This window comes from Gouania willdenowi, chromosome 20 (genome assembly GCF_900634775.1).
Source record: "Gouania willdenowi chromosome 20, fGouWil2.1, whole genome shotgun sequence".
Classification (NCBI taxonomy): domain Eukaryota; kingdom Metazoa; phylum Chordata; class Actinopteri; order Blenniiformes; family Gobiesocidae; genus Gouania; species Gouania willdenowi.
The window spans coordinates 22,759,396-22,775,082 of NC_041063.1; the positions used below are offsets into that span (position 1 = coordinate 22,759,396).

At 34.2% G+C, this 15,687-nt stretch overlaps 1 protein-coding gene across 1 annotated transcript; it reads right to left on the reverse strand.

Moving 5' to 3' along the window:
• Positions 1-2,372: 2,372 nt before the first annotated feature.
• On the reverse strand, positions 2,373-9,951 carry LOC114454384 (sialoadhesin-like). Its single transcript, XM_028434826.1, has 8 exons — positions 9,893-9,951; positions 8,990-9,062; positions 7,489-7,875; positions 5,162-5,464; positions 4,818-5,078; positions 3,559-3,643; positions 2,877-2,916; positions 2,373-2,757 (listed from the first exon to the last, which is right to left on the reverse strand). The coding sequence occupies exons 2-8, from the start codon at positions 9,045-9,047 to the stop codon at positions 2,521-2,523; spliced, it is 1,371 nt and encodes a 456-aa protein (XP_028290627.1). The 5' UTR covers positions 9,048-9,062; positions 9,893-9,951; the 3' UTR covers positions 2,373-2,520.
• Positions 9,952-15,687: the final 5,736 nt, after the last annotated feature.

Consider the following 15,687-nt stretch of genomic DNA (forward strand, 5'->3'; position numbering starts at 1 on the left):
ACAAACATTTAACAAAAACAGATTTTTGCTAAATATTTTTATTTGTACTGTACCCTTTTACATTAAGCTTTCTACTGCTAAGACTCCCCTCTCTCTGGGTCACACATGGTTCTGTCCGATTGGAATGATTGTCTGTACCTGGCAAGCACTTCCATGCAAGACAAGTCAATGGCCTCAAAGAAAGAGAAGTAAAGGATTAAAATAAAACCCATTAATAAACGTATTGCAAACAATGAACTAGTGAGATCAAAATGTAAAAATATAAAATTATAACTATACATATATATAGGTGAGATGGAGTGTATAAACCTGTACATTGAGGGAGGGATCACTACAGCTCCCCCTTTTTAAAAGCTGGCGAAATGAAGTTATTAATCTAATGAAGGGCTGTGAATGCTCTTAGTCATCTAGGTCAGGGGTTCTCAACATTGGGGTCGTGAGACACTGGGAGGGTGTTGCCAGATGCCTTCAAGAAACTAGGAATATTTTCTGAGCCTATTTTTGATTATTTTTACCCTTTTTGTGCAACGACACCAAGCTTACCATATTTGAACCTATTTTCATCTCTTTGCCTTGCCAGATTTCTGCTCCTTTTAATGTATTTTTGCTACATTACTTCTGCCACTTCTCCATCAAGTTTCAATACCTTTTCTGAACATGTCTTCTACTTTCAAGACATTCTCGGCACTTATAAACCCTTTCCACCACTTTTCCCACCTAATGTCACAAATCTTGACCCATTTTTGTAACTTTTAATCGGTTTTCACCTTATTTAATGCTTATTTTTGTCAATTTAACCACATTCATGATTTGTCATGCCCCTGTTCTTACGTTTTAAATTACCGGTACATTAATTCAACCCCTAGCCCCCATTTCTGCCATTTTTAAACCAATATTGACACTTTCAACCCTTTTTACCACTTTTTCTGTTCGTTTTTGAGCCACTCTAATTTGCTAATTTTTAACCATTTCTGTGGTTTTTAAAACCCCAATTTATCACCTTTTCCACCATTTTTTTGATCACTTTTATCTCATTTTATTTCTGATTAAAAAAAGCATTCACATCTTCAAGATGACAATATTCTATGGCACAAATGATACTGAACCTCCTGGATAACAGTGGATATTTTTGAGATAAATAGATTTTTTATCACAGATTCATAGGACAATGGACCATTATTTTGCTGACTTTATGGATGGGCCCCAAAAAGCTCTCCCCTTCAATAGAGGTCTTATAAGTTAAAATATTAATAGCATGGCAGGTGGGATTTATGCATTTATTTTTTGACAAAAGCAAATATTGATAATGAACAAGCATAATGGATAATAATTAAACTCAAATGATGATACTACTGCTACTACTGGTTAACTGGTGTAAACATGATATACATTTTGTACATGGAAATATAAATGTTATATGAATGGAATGCAGGATGTGTGTATGCATGTTAATGTGATAAATGTGTGTTGTGAAAGGGAATAAAAATAAAAGAATAAATGATGAAAAATGCACCATTCTTGTTATATTCATTTAGAGACTTAAAGAATAACAGTTTTAATTCTAACACAAAAGAAGGAAGGTAGAAATACCTTCATAGGCAACTTCACTAAAGGTGAATAATGGAATTATGAAACCATTTCTAATGAAGAGAATGCATTTAAATACTTGGATTGTGCAATCTAAACATAAAACAGGAATGTTTCTAGAAGATAAAGTTAAGGTTACTCATTTTAATATAAACAAACAAGCAAACAAACAAGATTATGAACAATTATTAAAGTTTCATCTTAAACAGTTTAATAGTCCTGTGAAAGTTTTTTCAATGCTCAAAATAGGACATTTCTATGGCTTTGGGGAAAATGGGGTGGAAATAGGAAATGTTCACCAAACCTGTTGTAGAATTAAAGTTCAGAATTCTTTATAAGACCCCTACACCCACAATATTTTACTTTAGTCATCAAAAATAATGTCCCATACAGCAGATAAAAACAACAGTGTGCATAGTTCTAACTTAAATAATCTTAAATAAAAAGCTTCAGGGTGAATTTGTGTTTTTTGTTCTTTGCACGTTATATCTAAAGCTTATAATGGGGTGCCGAATGTAAAAACTCTGTCACTGTTTCATAGTTGACTTATTTTGAGCACTTTCCTCACATTTAGCTCATTTTTCTTTCATTTGAGACAAATACATTTTCTATATCATTGTTAAAAAATGTGTAAACATGAAAAATACATCTAAATGTAAATGTTAAATCTAAATGGAAAAGTTGAATATTAATATTAAATGTAAATCAAAATGATGAATGTAAATCACAATGCCGTGCCCACCTTGCATAATTTCTAAACATTTAGCTTTACACTTGGTGACCGATTTAGATTGACCATTTAGATTTAGATTTAACATATACATATAAATTTACTTTTCATGTTTACACATTTTTAACAGTGTTATAGAACATGCTGTTTCACAAATTAGCTAGCCTTTTCAGCAAGTGTCCTTCTTTCATTGTGGAGTTCTCTCAGGTTTTATTCACTTGAGCATAAACCTGGTGGGGGTCAGCTGCTGCCTGGGCGGGGGTGTTTTCTGTCTCATGTGATCCAACCTCCTGCTGATTGCCTTTGATCTCTGCATACATGGTCTCCTGTGGCTGTTGGTCGTCTTGCACGGAGCTTGGAGAAGAACCAGGGGCCCACCTGGAGAAGTCGATCTCACCATAATGAATGTCTTCCTCCACCATTTCCGCAACGGTTTGAGTCTAAGAATAAACCAAAATAAAGGAGATTTCATAGGTAATCAGAGATGGAATCTGCTATTTTTTTATATAGATGATAAAATACACATAATAGATTACATGGGAGTAAAGTCATTTCCCACCTGTTGCTTTGATTTAGTTGAATGTTTTGACGTGAGCCAACTGGAAGAGACCAAGTTTTGATTATTTCCATGATTTCATCTTGAATAAACAGTACACTTAAAGTGGAATCTTTTCAGGAGAGACGTTTTCTCATCGTCTACTTTAATCCCTGGGGTAAATTTAACCCCATTCAATAATAGTTGTCTTTATTTTCTTCACTTTATCTGCATGCGGGCTCTCTCTCTCGTTTGAAAATGTCTTCTCGGAAAAGGTTTATCGTCATTGAGGTTTTGGAACAGCTCTTTCACAGTGAATGTGACGTAGAAGGGAATGTGTCTGAGACAGAGGATTGTGTTGATTTTAAGGCACTCTCATCTGATGAGAACGAGAGTGTTGACACGATCATTTCCAAAAATGGAAAGACCAACTCCCTAAATTAGAAAATATTTGGATGAAAGATATTCAAGATACACTAACTCTAAAACTGAAAGTTTTGCCTGATGGTACCGCTAGCGAACAGGTCAAGGGGTTATTTATGTATTCAACAAATAAACAAAGTGCCCGACACAAAAACTTCGTCAACAATTTTCTGAAAATATTTTTCTGGAGTCAAATATCCCTGGGGTCTGATTGACCCCACGAGTAAAATGTTTTAGTAATATTTGCAGATAATAGGAGAGCTGAGTGAGGTGTGTGACTTACCAGACAATGAAAACAAAGACAAGAACTCCAATGATCCCAAACACTCCTCCAAGAACTGCTTTCTTCAGTGAGAAGCTGCCAGGATCTTTTGATAGGGAAACAGACATTTCATCTCATCAGGTTTGAAGATTGTTTAAGTCATACGTGTCAAACTCATGGCCCGTGGCCCGAATCCGACCCTTTAAAGCGTCCAATCTGGCCCGCAGCATTAAACTAATTCAGTCGTAAATATCTCCAAATTAATACATGATTTCAATAAAACTCTGCAACATTAGCAGGGCTCACATTTTCTCCACGCTTATATCACATGATGGCAGTCATTTATAATCTGAAATAATGGAAAGAACTCTTTTAGTTATTCCACAAAATGTCCCGAAATTTCATGAAAACTGGTAACAAAATCAAATATATTGAAAGGTAAGGGACAGGGAGTGATATTTGCAGGAGTGAAAATACTCACGTTACTGTATTTAAGTTGCCTTTATGTAGAGTATTTTTCTAAATCAGTAATTTTATATGTACTTAAGTATGTTTTAAAAGAAGTAAAGTAATTTGTTACATTTCTGCACCAAACTGTTACTGAGTAAATGATTATTTTTACTTTTTAAAATGATCAAACATCAAAGCCGACCAATCAGATTAAACGTAATGTACTGCGTCAAAACAGCATTAAATGCCGGTTATTTTATCAGTTTTAGAGTTCATAAAGTTATTTATACTTAGAGCGTGAGAATTCTTAAAATTTTGAATTGAATTTATTGGTGTGATTTTAGTTAATAAAGAATTGTACATTGTGACAAACCTTTTATTTTATAAAGATAAATCAATTAAGTTACCAAGATTTCATCTCTTCCTTTTTAAGTTTATACATGAGATGTTTACAAGGACACGATGGCAAGATTTTTTTACCAATAATAAACGTGGGGGGTGAAAGTAACTAGTAACTGTCTTTTACTAATTAATTGAGCTACTTTTTACTTGTACTTGAGTATTTTCTGTATGACTTACTTGTACTTGAGTACAATTTCAATCAAGTAACAATACTACTTGAGTAGCATATGTCAGTAATCTTTACACCTCGGAATATCTGTCACTTATTGCTTTGATATTATCAGTGACGCACATATTTTATAACTTATTTAAAATTCACTTAAGATAAACTGCTCCGTATTTGGTCCCTGAACTACAACGAGTTTGACACCCCTAATTAAAGCAGATAATTCCATAAAGAATGAATAGAATAAATCAAATATGTTTACCGTGGACAGACAGATAGATGTGCTGGGATGTCTGGTTACCCAGATTATTGGTGGCCACACAGTAATAAACTCCTCCTTGGCTCACGTTGAAGCTGTACAAGTGTCCTTCAGACTCTCTGATGGCTCTACCTTGGCTGATCCTGAACCAGCTGAAGCTGCTGACTGCAGGCTTGGCTCTGCTGGAGCACGTCAGGTTGACCCAGCTACCTGCTGACACCAAAGCTGATGGACTGATGGACGCTGACGTGTCTTTAGGAGCATCTGAGGATCAAAGCAGGAGCAGGTTTAACTTTAATCACCATTACTTACATTGTGAAGCAGGACGAGCAGACAGGACGACTCACAGGAAACACTGAGAGTCATTGCAGCCTCTGATGTCTTCATTCTTCCTCCACCCACAGGGTACGAGGCGGAGCAGCTGATGTTCAGTCCATCGTGTTGGTCTGAGAGGGTGATGTTCTCCTGGATCTTAGTGGATAACGTTCGGTCGTGGTTTTCCTTCGTGTGGCTGACAGCGAGCCGTTGGTGGCTCCAGGTGAGTTGAGGAGGTGAGTGTGGACAGGGAGTGAGAGCTGAGCAGCTCACGGAGACAGAGTCATTCTCCTTCAGATCTCCTGGGATCTCAAGTGTAGGCTTCCACGGAGTCTCTGTGGTTTCACATCACACACATTTTACACCAAACGGGACAAAACCATGAACATTACAGATTTTACAAACACTCAGTCTGACCCTACAGAGTCTAATTTGGTTCAATAGACATTAATCAAAGTAGTTTGTCCGGTTTATTTTCAAAATAAAATACTCCATTCCATTTATTTTCCTGCTTGGTGGCATGGGTCTGCTGGTGCCTATCTCCAGCTTTCTTCAGGCGCTTGGCGGGATTGGATCGTATTTTACATATAAATATCTATCGTACTTATCCATGGATGAATCACAATAATTTCTGAAGATCTACAGGGCAGGAACGAGTTGATTTCCTTCTGCTCCTCTCCAAGGACACAAAATGAACTGTTTGTATGGCTTTCTGGCTCTCTTTATGCTGACTACAACTCGTTATAATGTGCGATGACACGTGATATAGCGAGATCTCCCGAGTTCTTGCTGCAACAGATACACATCACAGACGGAGACGGTGGGGATTGACGGACAGCAAACTGCGCTGCAGTTACGCAGCGGAGACATTACGGAGCAGTTACGGATCCAGTGAAAATCCTGGTGTAAGAGAAGCACATCCAAGGTGGAGAGAACATGCGCAATTCCTTTTTTCGAGATCGGCCATTGGCTAAAAAAAAAATATATATATATATGTATATTTCAATTTTTTTTTTTTTGGCCATCACCAGCCCTCCCTAATGAAGGACACTTTATTATAGGGAGGATAGAAAAAAAGAGGGCAGTGTTACACCTAGGTGAGGGGGAAGGGAACATGGAGGAAAGACTCAAGGTAGGAAATGGAAAGGGTGGGGAAGAGTTGATTATTTTAAAGTCAGAGTGAGATGTGATATTGTAGTTGTGCATATGGTGACCAGTGTGAAGCTTAGGTATAAACCGACTACTTGCACATTGCACATTGTATAATGTTGTCGTGCTTTACTGCTACTTAACCATCCTGTACTTTTTGTTTTACTTGGTTGTGTACGGGTGTATTTAAAGTTGAATGTTTAATAAAGTCCCTACATTTGTCACTAGTCTAGGGTGACCAGTTGTCTCGGTTTTCAGAGTTACGTCCTGTGTCCCGGTCGTTTTCCCCCAAACTATTTATTTGTCCCGGTTTTTCACAAACTCAGTCTCATTTGTACCATTTAAATTCAGGCCAGTTGCCGCTGACAGAAAAGACTCTGGAAGCGCATTTGGTTTAAATCTCTGTGGACTGTGAGCTGTCAATCATAACAGCTGCCATAGTAGCACTTGCAATATAAACCAATTAAAAAGCTCAAAAGTCTTCTACGCGAGTGCAACTCGATGCCGATTGGTTGATGGCACTGACAATATTGCCGGTTTGCTTCCTCTCATGCTTTCTCTTTTAACACGCCAAAAAGATTAATCAAAACAATTTTATTTTAACTTTTTTTTTTTTTTTTTTTACTGTACTGGCTACTTTAAATTTGGTTCAGCCATTGCAATAATACATTTCATTCAAAAGGAAGAAAAAAGAAATGTATTTTTTGTTACCTTTTTTCATTACAAATAAAAGCATATACAAATAATTAATTTTGAAAGTCTGTTGTCTTCTGAGTGTTAAAAATCTAGTCACCCTAAACTAGCCTCTATTGAGTAAAAAGTCCCTTAGAGCTCAATAGTTGTGCTCATTCACGAGGACGCCAGTGAATTCTAAACAGGAAGGGGTGTAAAAGTCTCACGATTGTACATACTGCAGCTTTAACACCTTTAAAATCCCTGGTCAAACACACACATATTTACACTTAAGGCCCACATAAATACTCCAACAATCAATAATAACATACATGTTTTTAGGCAGTGGTAGGTAGTGATACTAGTTGTAACAAATCCACAAATGTGCAAACTCTGTTCAGACAGTAGGCTTATGTATTGTTATTATTATTTTAGGCTCCACAGCAGCACACTCCTGATCAGAAAAAGTCTGTATTGAAGATGGATGGACTGCTTATTCAACGGGATATATAATGACGTTAGAAATATGTTTACTCACCTTCAATTTTGATTTGAATTGAATCAATATCAGCTGATGCCCTAAAAGGCCAGTTTATTATCCTGAGAAAGTAGGTGGCCGTGTAGTTTGTGATCAAATTAGAAAACAGAGTGGTACAGTTTTTGTTCCTCAAGTTCCCCGTAATATTCATTGGGTATTTGTTCACGTTCTTGCTGCTGTTGTAAACCACAGATTCTGGATTTTCGAAGGGATAAGGGTTTCCTTTAATCCACACTCCAAAAGTGTCCCTGCTGTCATCAAAGTTTTCTCCATTTGCTTTGTATCTTGTTGAGAAATTACAGGGGATTTGTAGACACGACCCATTCAAAGCCTCCAGGTATTTTGGTGCAGTCAGAAAAAGGTTCGTGCAGTGGGCGACCAAAGCACCTGCAGTACAAATGGTGACAACATGAGAAACACAATTCAACCTTTCTTCTGTTTAATCACCATTACCCCAGATGTCCCACAGCCAGTGAACACAACATAGATAAATTCACTTTTTCATATCAGGATATGAGTTTGAGGTCCTAACATAGAACGTGGAAAATAATAAACTAAAAAAGGATTAAAGAAAGTGATCAATTAACAAAATCTGAAGAATAAACTACAACAGTATGTTAGATTTAACGTTAGATTTCTAACGTTAAATCTAAATGTTAAATGTTAAATGTTAAATCTAAATCTAAATCTAAATCTAAATGTTAAATGCAAATGTTACATGATGAATCTAAATGTCACGGGTGAAACTAAATATCATGCTATTATGCAAATTGCTGTAAATCTAGTCCAAAGTGACACAAAAAAATTCACATATGTTTTTTAAATGTGGTGTGTTGCTAAATACTGCAAAAATTTATTTTGGCATGCGCAACTTTACAATCGGTGCCCCATGCAACAGACAAACTGTGTGTGTGTGTGTGTGTGTGTGTGTGTGTGTGTGTGTGTGTGTGTGTTTGTGTGGATTCCATCGACACCTTCAGCAGTCCATGGAATTTAATCCACAAATTGGCAAAAGCTGAGGTAAAAACATAGAAATAAAACGGTAGATAGGACACATACCAAATGTATCAATGCCAACTTGTAAATAATCAGGAAGACAATCCAACGCATTCTGTGAAAGTCAGCAATATTCAAACTCGCAGCGGGTTAGTAAATAAGTTCATTCTTCTTCTTTTTAAATTATTTTTTTTATTGTTGTTTTTATTTACTCACATGCTGTAATGTTTGCATATTGCTAGAATTCACCAAATGGTTCTTAAATGTGAAAAGAAGCAACGGGAAGATAAATTCATAAAGAAACCAACAAAGTTTCAACACGACCTTTCACTCCTACTGACAAATGTGAGCCTAAAATAAACCTAAAATTCTCTTTTTAAACTACAGGAGGAAGAAAACCTATGCATGCAAGGGGAGAACATGCAAACCCCACACAGAAAGAGCCTTTGTGGGACGTTCAACTCTCCTGAATCTGAGTCAAAATAATGATGATAAGGAGTCTTACCTGACACCAAGATGTTTAGAATAATGTAGGCTCTCATCACTTTGACAAACCACTCCATCTTTAAAAGAATCACCTGGATTCACACACAAATTTAAACAAGGCTCATCTAGGGCTTGAAATTATAGGGCGCCGATTGTAAAGTTGTGCATGCTGAAATAAACAGCAACTTTTCGCACATTTAGCAACAAACCACGTTTAAAAAATGTATGTGATTTTTGACCAGATTTTAGAGCAATGCTTGAGAAATTTGTGATATGTCAATGTTAAGTCTTAATCTAAATGTTAAATGTTAAATACTAAATCTAAGTCTAAAATCTGAAACTAAGTGTTGAATAATAAATCTAAATCTAAATGGTATATCTAAATGTTGAATTGAAATTTAAACGCTAAATGCTAAATCTAAATATTAAATCTCAATGTGGAGCGCAATCACTCTGTCTGAATAGACCACAGATAATTCTCTTTGCATAAAATAGAATTTTATTTTAGTGAATTTGCATAAAACCCAATATACTTTCACCCGTGACATTTAGATGTACATTTAACATTTAGATTTAACATATAGATATAACATTTATATTTAATATTTAACATTTACATTTAGATTAAACATTTAGATTTAAATTGAATATTTAACATTTAGATTTTAGATTTAACATTAACATTATATTTTAACAAGAAAAGCGAACATCACAAATTTCATAAACATTGCTGTAAATCTGGTCAAAAGTAATTAAAAAACGTGGTTTGTTGCTAAATGTGAAGTTTCTGTTTATTTTAACATGCGCAACTTTACAATCAGCGTCACCCATACAAAATGACACATAATCTGAATATAAGAATCAAACATCCTTACAGTGAAATGGGGAAAAATAATAATAAAAAGGAAATCCAGTGTCTTACCAATCAAGAAGCAGTCCTACAGTGTGCACACTGGGTGATTGTAAAACAACATTACAGCTTCCTTACTTGCAGCATTATTTGTACCAAAGCAGACTTCCCTGTTTCAAAGTAATAGAGAAGGTCAGGAATAAATGCATTGAAAAAGACTGCTCTTACCAACAGTGTGTCTGCAATGTAAACAGATATAGTTTGTCCTGGAGTTTAGCTCATCATTGGAGGACCTTTGACACTGTTTAAAACTTGTTTTACACTGTTTAGATTTTGTATAGAAGCCTGTTTTTGCCACACAAAAAAAAAAAAAAAAATCTCTATGGCAAGTCATGAGTTAGTAAAGTCCTAATTATGAGAAAGACAGTCATAATTATGACTTACTCATAATGACTTAGTAAAGAAAATTATTGTTAATGTAAATTTGAATGAATTATTATTCAAAGTGTAATTAAGAATTGTAACAGTGTTGGTAGACTGCTGTAAATGCTCAGTTTGTATCTCATAATTATGACTTTCTATCTCATGATTATGACTTTCTATCTCATAATTATGACTTTCTATATCATAATTATGACTTTCTATCTCCTGATTATGACTTTCTTTCAACTTTCAAAACACAAAATCATGTATCTATTTTCATATGATAAATATTAATAAGTTCACATCCAAATGTTGTGAAAATAGACATTATTGTACATGTTATTTCAAGTTGATTTATAACTTAATGTTGTTTTTCCAATTATTCTTAATAGTTTGAAGGATAAAAACTTGATAAAAATGTATGAATGAATTTTAACTGTTTAATAGTTTGAAGGATAAAAACTTGATAAAAATGTATGAATTAATTTTAGTGCTTACAGACCACAGAGCTACTGACAAAATTTCCTGTTAACTTCAAAATAAAAGCCCTTATTTGCAAAAGCGTTAAAAAAAAACTAATGAAAGACAAGAAAAGAGGCTTTTGTTTTGAAAACTGGATGTCCATACTGAGATTATTTTACAATCTCAGTACGTGACTGCTACGTACATATGCCATTACTTTAAAATAATAACGGTCGTAAACAATGTATTTATTAAAAGAAGTGAAAACAAGTTGACGTGCTCCTGTGAAAATTAAACCAATGAATCAGTCAACGGACAACTACTTCCTATTTTTTTTTTAGATGTTGAAATTTGAAACTTCCTGTGCTTCAAATTTGCAAGGATCGTTTTGGTTGCATTGAACAAACGCTGAAAATCCCCAAACTATAAGAGATTAACATTTCAGATACGACACACTTCTCATTTTTCACTTCCTGAAAATATAATCTTATTTGCGATATAATGTGCTGCAAACATTTAAATTTGACCACATACATGAAACAAGAGTTCATGACCTTATTTAAAAGTTAAATGTGACATTTTCAAGTTAAAGGCACTATTTTTCTCTATATGACTGAGAGGGGGATTTTTAATCATATTATTGTTGATTTAATGTTTTTGCTGCTGATTTTAATTTTCTTACTGATTTTTAAACAGTTACATATTTTCTGTTGCACTTTTTAGGCGTAATTACAATTTTAACTGTTATTCAATTGTAATTGAGTTCAGATAATTGACTTTTGTAATTGTAATTGGCATCGAAATTCCATTAAAAAAAATACAATTTAATTAAAACACAAGACTGGGGAACCATGTTAGAGCTCAATGGCTTACACATACAGTGGGGCAAAAAAGTATTTAGTCAGCCACCAATTGTGCAAGTTCTCCCACTTAAAAAGATGAGAGGCCTGTCATTTTCATCATAGGTATACCTCAAAATGAGAAAAGCAATCCAGAAAATCATTTTTAATCAATTAATTGGTAAATCCCTCTGTAAAATAAGTATTTGGTCACCTACAAACAAGCAAGATTTCTGGCTCTCACAGATCTGTAGCTTCATCTTTAAGAAGCTCCTCTGTCCTCCACTCGTTACCTGTATTAATGGGACCTGTTTGAACTGGTTATCTGTATAAAAGACACCTGTCCACAACCTCAAACAGTCACACTCCAAACTCCACTGTGGCCAAGACCAAAGAGCTGTCAAAGGACACCAGAAACAAAATTGTAGACCTGCACCAGGTGAGGAGGCTGAATCTGTAATAGGTAAGCAGCTTGGTGTGAAGAAATCAACTGTGGGAGAAATTATTAGAAAATGGAAGACATACAAGGCCACTGATAATCTCCCTCCCTCTGGGGCTCCACGCAAGATCTCACCCTGTGGGGTCAAAATGATCACAAGAACAGTGAGAAAAAATCCCAGAACCACACGGGGGACCTAGTGAATGACCTGCAGAGAGCTGGGACCAAAGTAACAAAGGCTACCATCAGTAACACACTATGCCGCAAGGGACTCAAATCCTGCAGTGCCAGACGTGTCCCCCTGCTTAAGCCAGTACATGTCCAGGCCCGTCTGAAGTTTGCCAGAAAGCATTTGGATGATCCAGAAGAGGATTGGGCAAATGTCATATGGTCAGATTAAATCAAAATACAACTTTTTGGTAAAAACTCAACTCGTCGTGTTTGGAGGAGAAAGAATGCTGAGTTGCAGCCAAAGAACACCAAACCTACTGTAAAGCATGGGGTGGTAACATCATGCACTGTAAAAAGTTTGACTATTAGATACTTAAAAAAATTAAGGCAACAAAGTGACACGTAACTTTATTAAGTAGATTTAAAGTTCTTCAAATTTAAATAAAAACTACAGAATTATTTAACCAAATTTAAAAAAAAACAATGAGTACATACTACTTTAAAAATGTGTTTACATGTATTGTATTTAGTAATATGAAGCCAAAAGATGAATTATATGGCAAATAAAAATTAAGTAAATCAAACACAATTTCTCAAAAAAAGTTAATTATATTTATGGAGAAATTTAAGTTTCTTAAATTATATATTTGGTGGAAATTAATTAAAATCTACTGAAAATACAGAGCAAACTTATTAATATGTACTTAATATTTGGTAGAAATTTATTTTAATTTACTAATTGTCGAATCAAAATTGAATTCTTTTTATTGATAATCTAAATAAAGAATATTTGGAATCACTTAGTAACATTAATATAAATAATCATTTCAACACATTTATACGGCATTTCCTAATTATTTTTACCAGGAATAATTGATCAAATTTATGATTCATCACATATAACATTGCTTTAAATCTATTCAATACATTTGATTGTCACTTTGTTGCCATACATCTTTTAAGCACAATCTACTCAATACGTTGGCTTTTTTGTAGTAAGCTTTACTTAATACCACAACATGAGAACAGTGCATTAAAAGACAATACAAAAACATGTACTAGTGCAGGTTTCTCTAAACAAGCTTATAAAACTTTTTTAGTACTATATGCAAATATGAAACATTGGGAGGAGTTTCAAAAAAAGCCTGTAAAACATGTGCACTTCAGGCAAAGAACATCCACTAGCCTTATGGTGTATAATGTTGGTAAACTATGCTTAATGTAGGATCTTGTTCACATAGTTACTAGGCTCCCATCAGTGTATTAACAAAGACCCGTTATTACTCAATGATTCAAAAGCTCATAAACATTTAACAACACTGCACAATAAACTGTCCATCACAAGCACTTGGCTATTTTTAAGTACTTAGCATTTGAACAATATTTCTGAACTGCAAGTATATGTTCTTATCTTTGTACTGTATGACATTTTGTGTAAAACATACACAAATGGAAATCCGTTTTACTGGCAAATGTTTTTGTTTTTTGTTTTTAACGGTACAGCCTCAGGGCAGCACTTTATATTAAAACTACCAAAACTAAACATTTGCTCTGTTCTGCTGTGACTTTGTCTCTGTGACACTGTGTATCAGGTGTTCACCAGGTGGCTTTGCTGACCCACGTTGACCGGATTTGTCAAGAAACGAATGAAGATGTCAGCCATGTTTACAAAAGCAAAATTGTTGGGTCTATGGTCATGCTTTGGGGCTGTTTCTCTGAAAAGGGATCAGGACGATGTAGTTAACCATTATTAAAATATGTTTCAACTCAACTTTTCCCAATACATTTCAGTTCTCTTCCGTATCATTATCTTTTCTAAACTGAGAAAAAAGGCTCAAATGCCCACACCAAAGACAATAATACCAATATTTTTATGGATAAGGAAGTCTAACAAGGAAACCAAGAGATGCAAAAACCAATAAGATCATAGATAATATTTTTAGTGTATTTTACAGCTGATTTATGGACATGGGTCAAAACCAACCCATTTTCTTAAGAGATGCTAATAGAAAGCTAACACAAGAGGAAAGATTCATGACATAATTTATTAAAGACTCAGCAATTGGCATTAATTGAATTTTTAACTTTAGTACTTGAGAACATAATTTAAATTGACTTTCAGTGGAAAAATAATTCTAATTGTAAAAAATGCTGGTCACCATAATCATAGTTTAGTTGTAATTGAACATGGTTATTTCAAGACTTAATTGTAATTTATAAAAATAAAAAATTGAAGAATGTTTTTTGCAAATTACATTCAAACTCGTACCATTTTATTGCAAGAACGGACAACATATGCAAGAAAATCTTTTTGCAAAAGCAGATTAAAAATCAATAAAAGTAAATGTACATTGAAATAACTGCTCCCTATTGGCACATTTACAAATACAAAATTATATTTCAAAAAATAAATGCATTTAAGCTTCTATGAGGTTCATAAATGTGTGTGTAAGTCATGAACCTCACCGCACATCACTGTTTTTAATCATGTAAAGCACATTGAATATTGCCTTGTGTATGAAATGCCTAAACAAATAAAATTGCCTTGCCTTTGATTTACCAATGTGTCGTTTTAGCTTCACCTTTCTTTAAAAAGAGCATTCCCCTGATGGTAGTGGTCTCTCTCAGCAGGATATGTGCAGCCTGGCACAAAACAGGAAGGTTTGACTTGTCCTCAAAATATTTTAAAAAAAAACTAAATCAAATGACCAAGTTTAAAGAAAATGAGTCACTATTCAATGTTTCTGAAATCCTCCAGCAATAGTATATGGATTTAAACCCACCGACCTGTCCCGTATTTCTGCTAAACAAATTTCATATACTTCCTCTTGCACCCATTCTGCATTTCACAAAATATACCTGCAGTTTCAGGTGTCTGTATTAACAATAATATTATTTTCTTTAAATCAAATAGCATTCAGATTAAAAAGGCATCACATAGTGAATAGAAGGAAGAGTGGTCACTGCAGAGTTAAAAATGAATAACAATAAGACACCTTCCTTCTATTCTTGATTATAATACAAATAAGAATTATTCAATAAATTAAAAACATAATAAAAAAATTATTTGCAAAAATTATTAAATACAAAATTAAGAAAGAATACAAATATTTTATTATCCATTTGATCTAAAAACCAATAAAACGTCTTGTCTGATCAGCTGATTATCTACAATAATGTAAAATGCTCAATTTCTTGACTGATGCCATGCATTCTTTGGCAAGAGGAAATGCTTCATAAAATACAATCAATGACACATTTGTGATTTGGTAATTTAGTCGCTGTGAAATAATGTAGAAAAGAAGGAAATCTCTTATTTTGGTAGGTCATCTACACAAAAAATAAAAGCATTTGATTTTGTTTCCTTCAGGTTATATGTCTTTAAAGGAGATCCACAAATGGAAGCTCTATAATTATATTATTTATTAATATATATTTCATTAAATGTTAATATAAATCTATTATATTATCATATCATTATTTTGCTGGATTGTTATTTTGTCTAGTAACAATATTTACACCAATAACTTAGT

Excerpts from the sequence above, each read along its gene's own strand:
- LOC114454384 (XM_028434826.1), bottom strand. The coding sequence starts at position 9,047 with ATGGAGTGGTTTGTCAAAGTGATGAGAGCCTACATTATTCTAAACATC. Across the intron at positions 3,644-4,817 it reads CATCTATCTGTCTGTCCACG|ATCCTGGCAGCTTCTCACTG; the intron begins GTAAACATATTT and ends CCCTATCAAAAG. Across the intron at positions 2,917-3,558 it reads GTCTTTGTTTTCATTGTCTG|TTGGCTCACGTCAAAACATT; the intron begins GTAAGTCACACA and ends GGTCTCTTCCAG.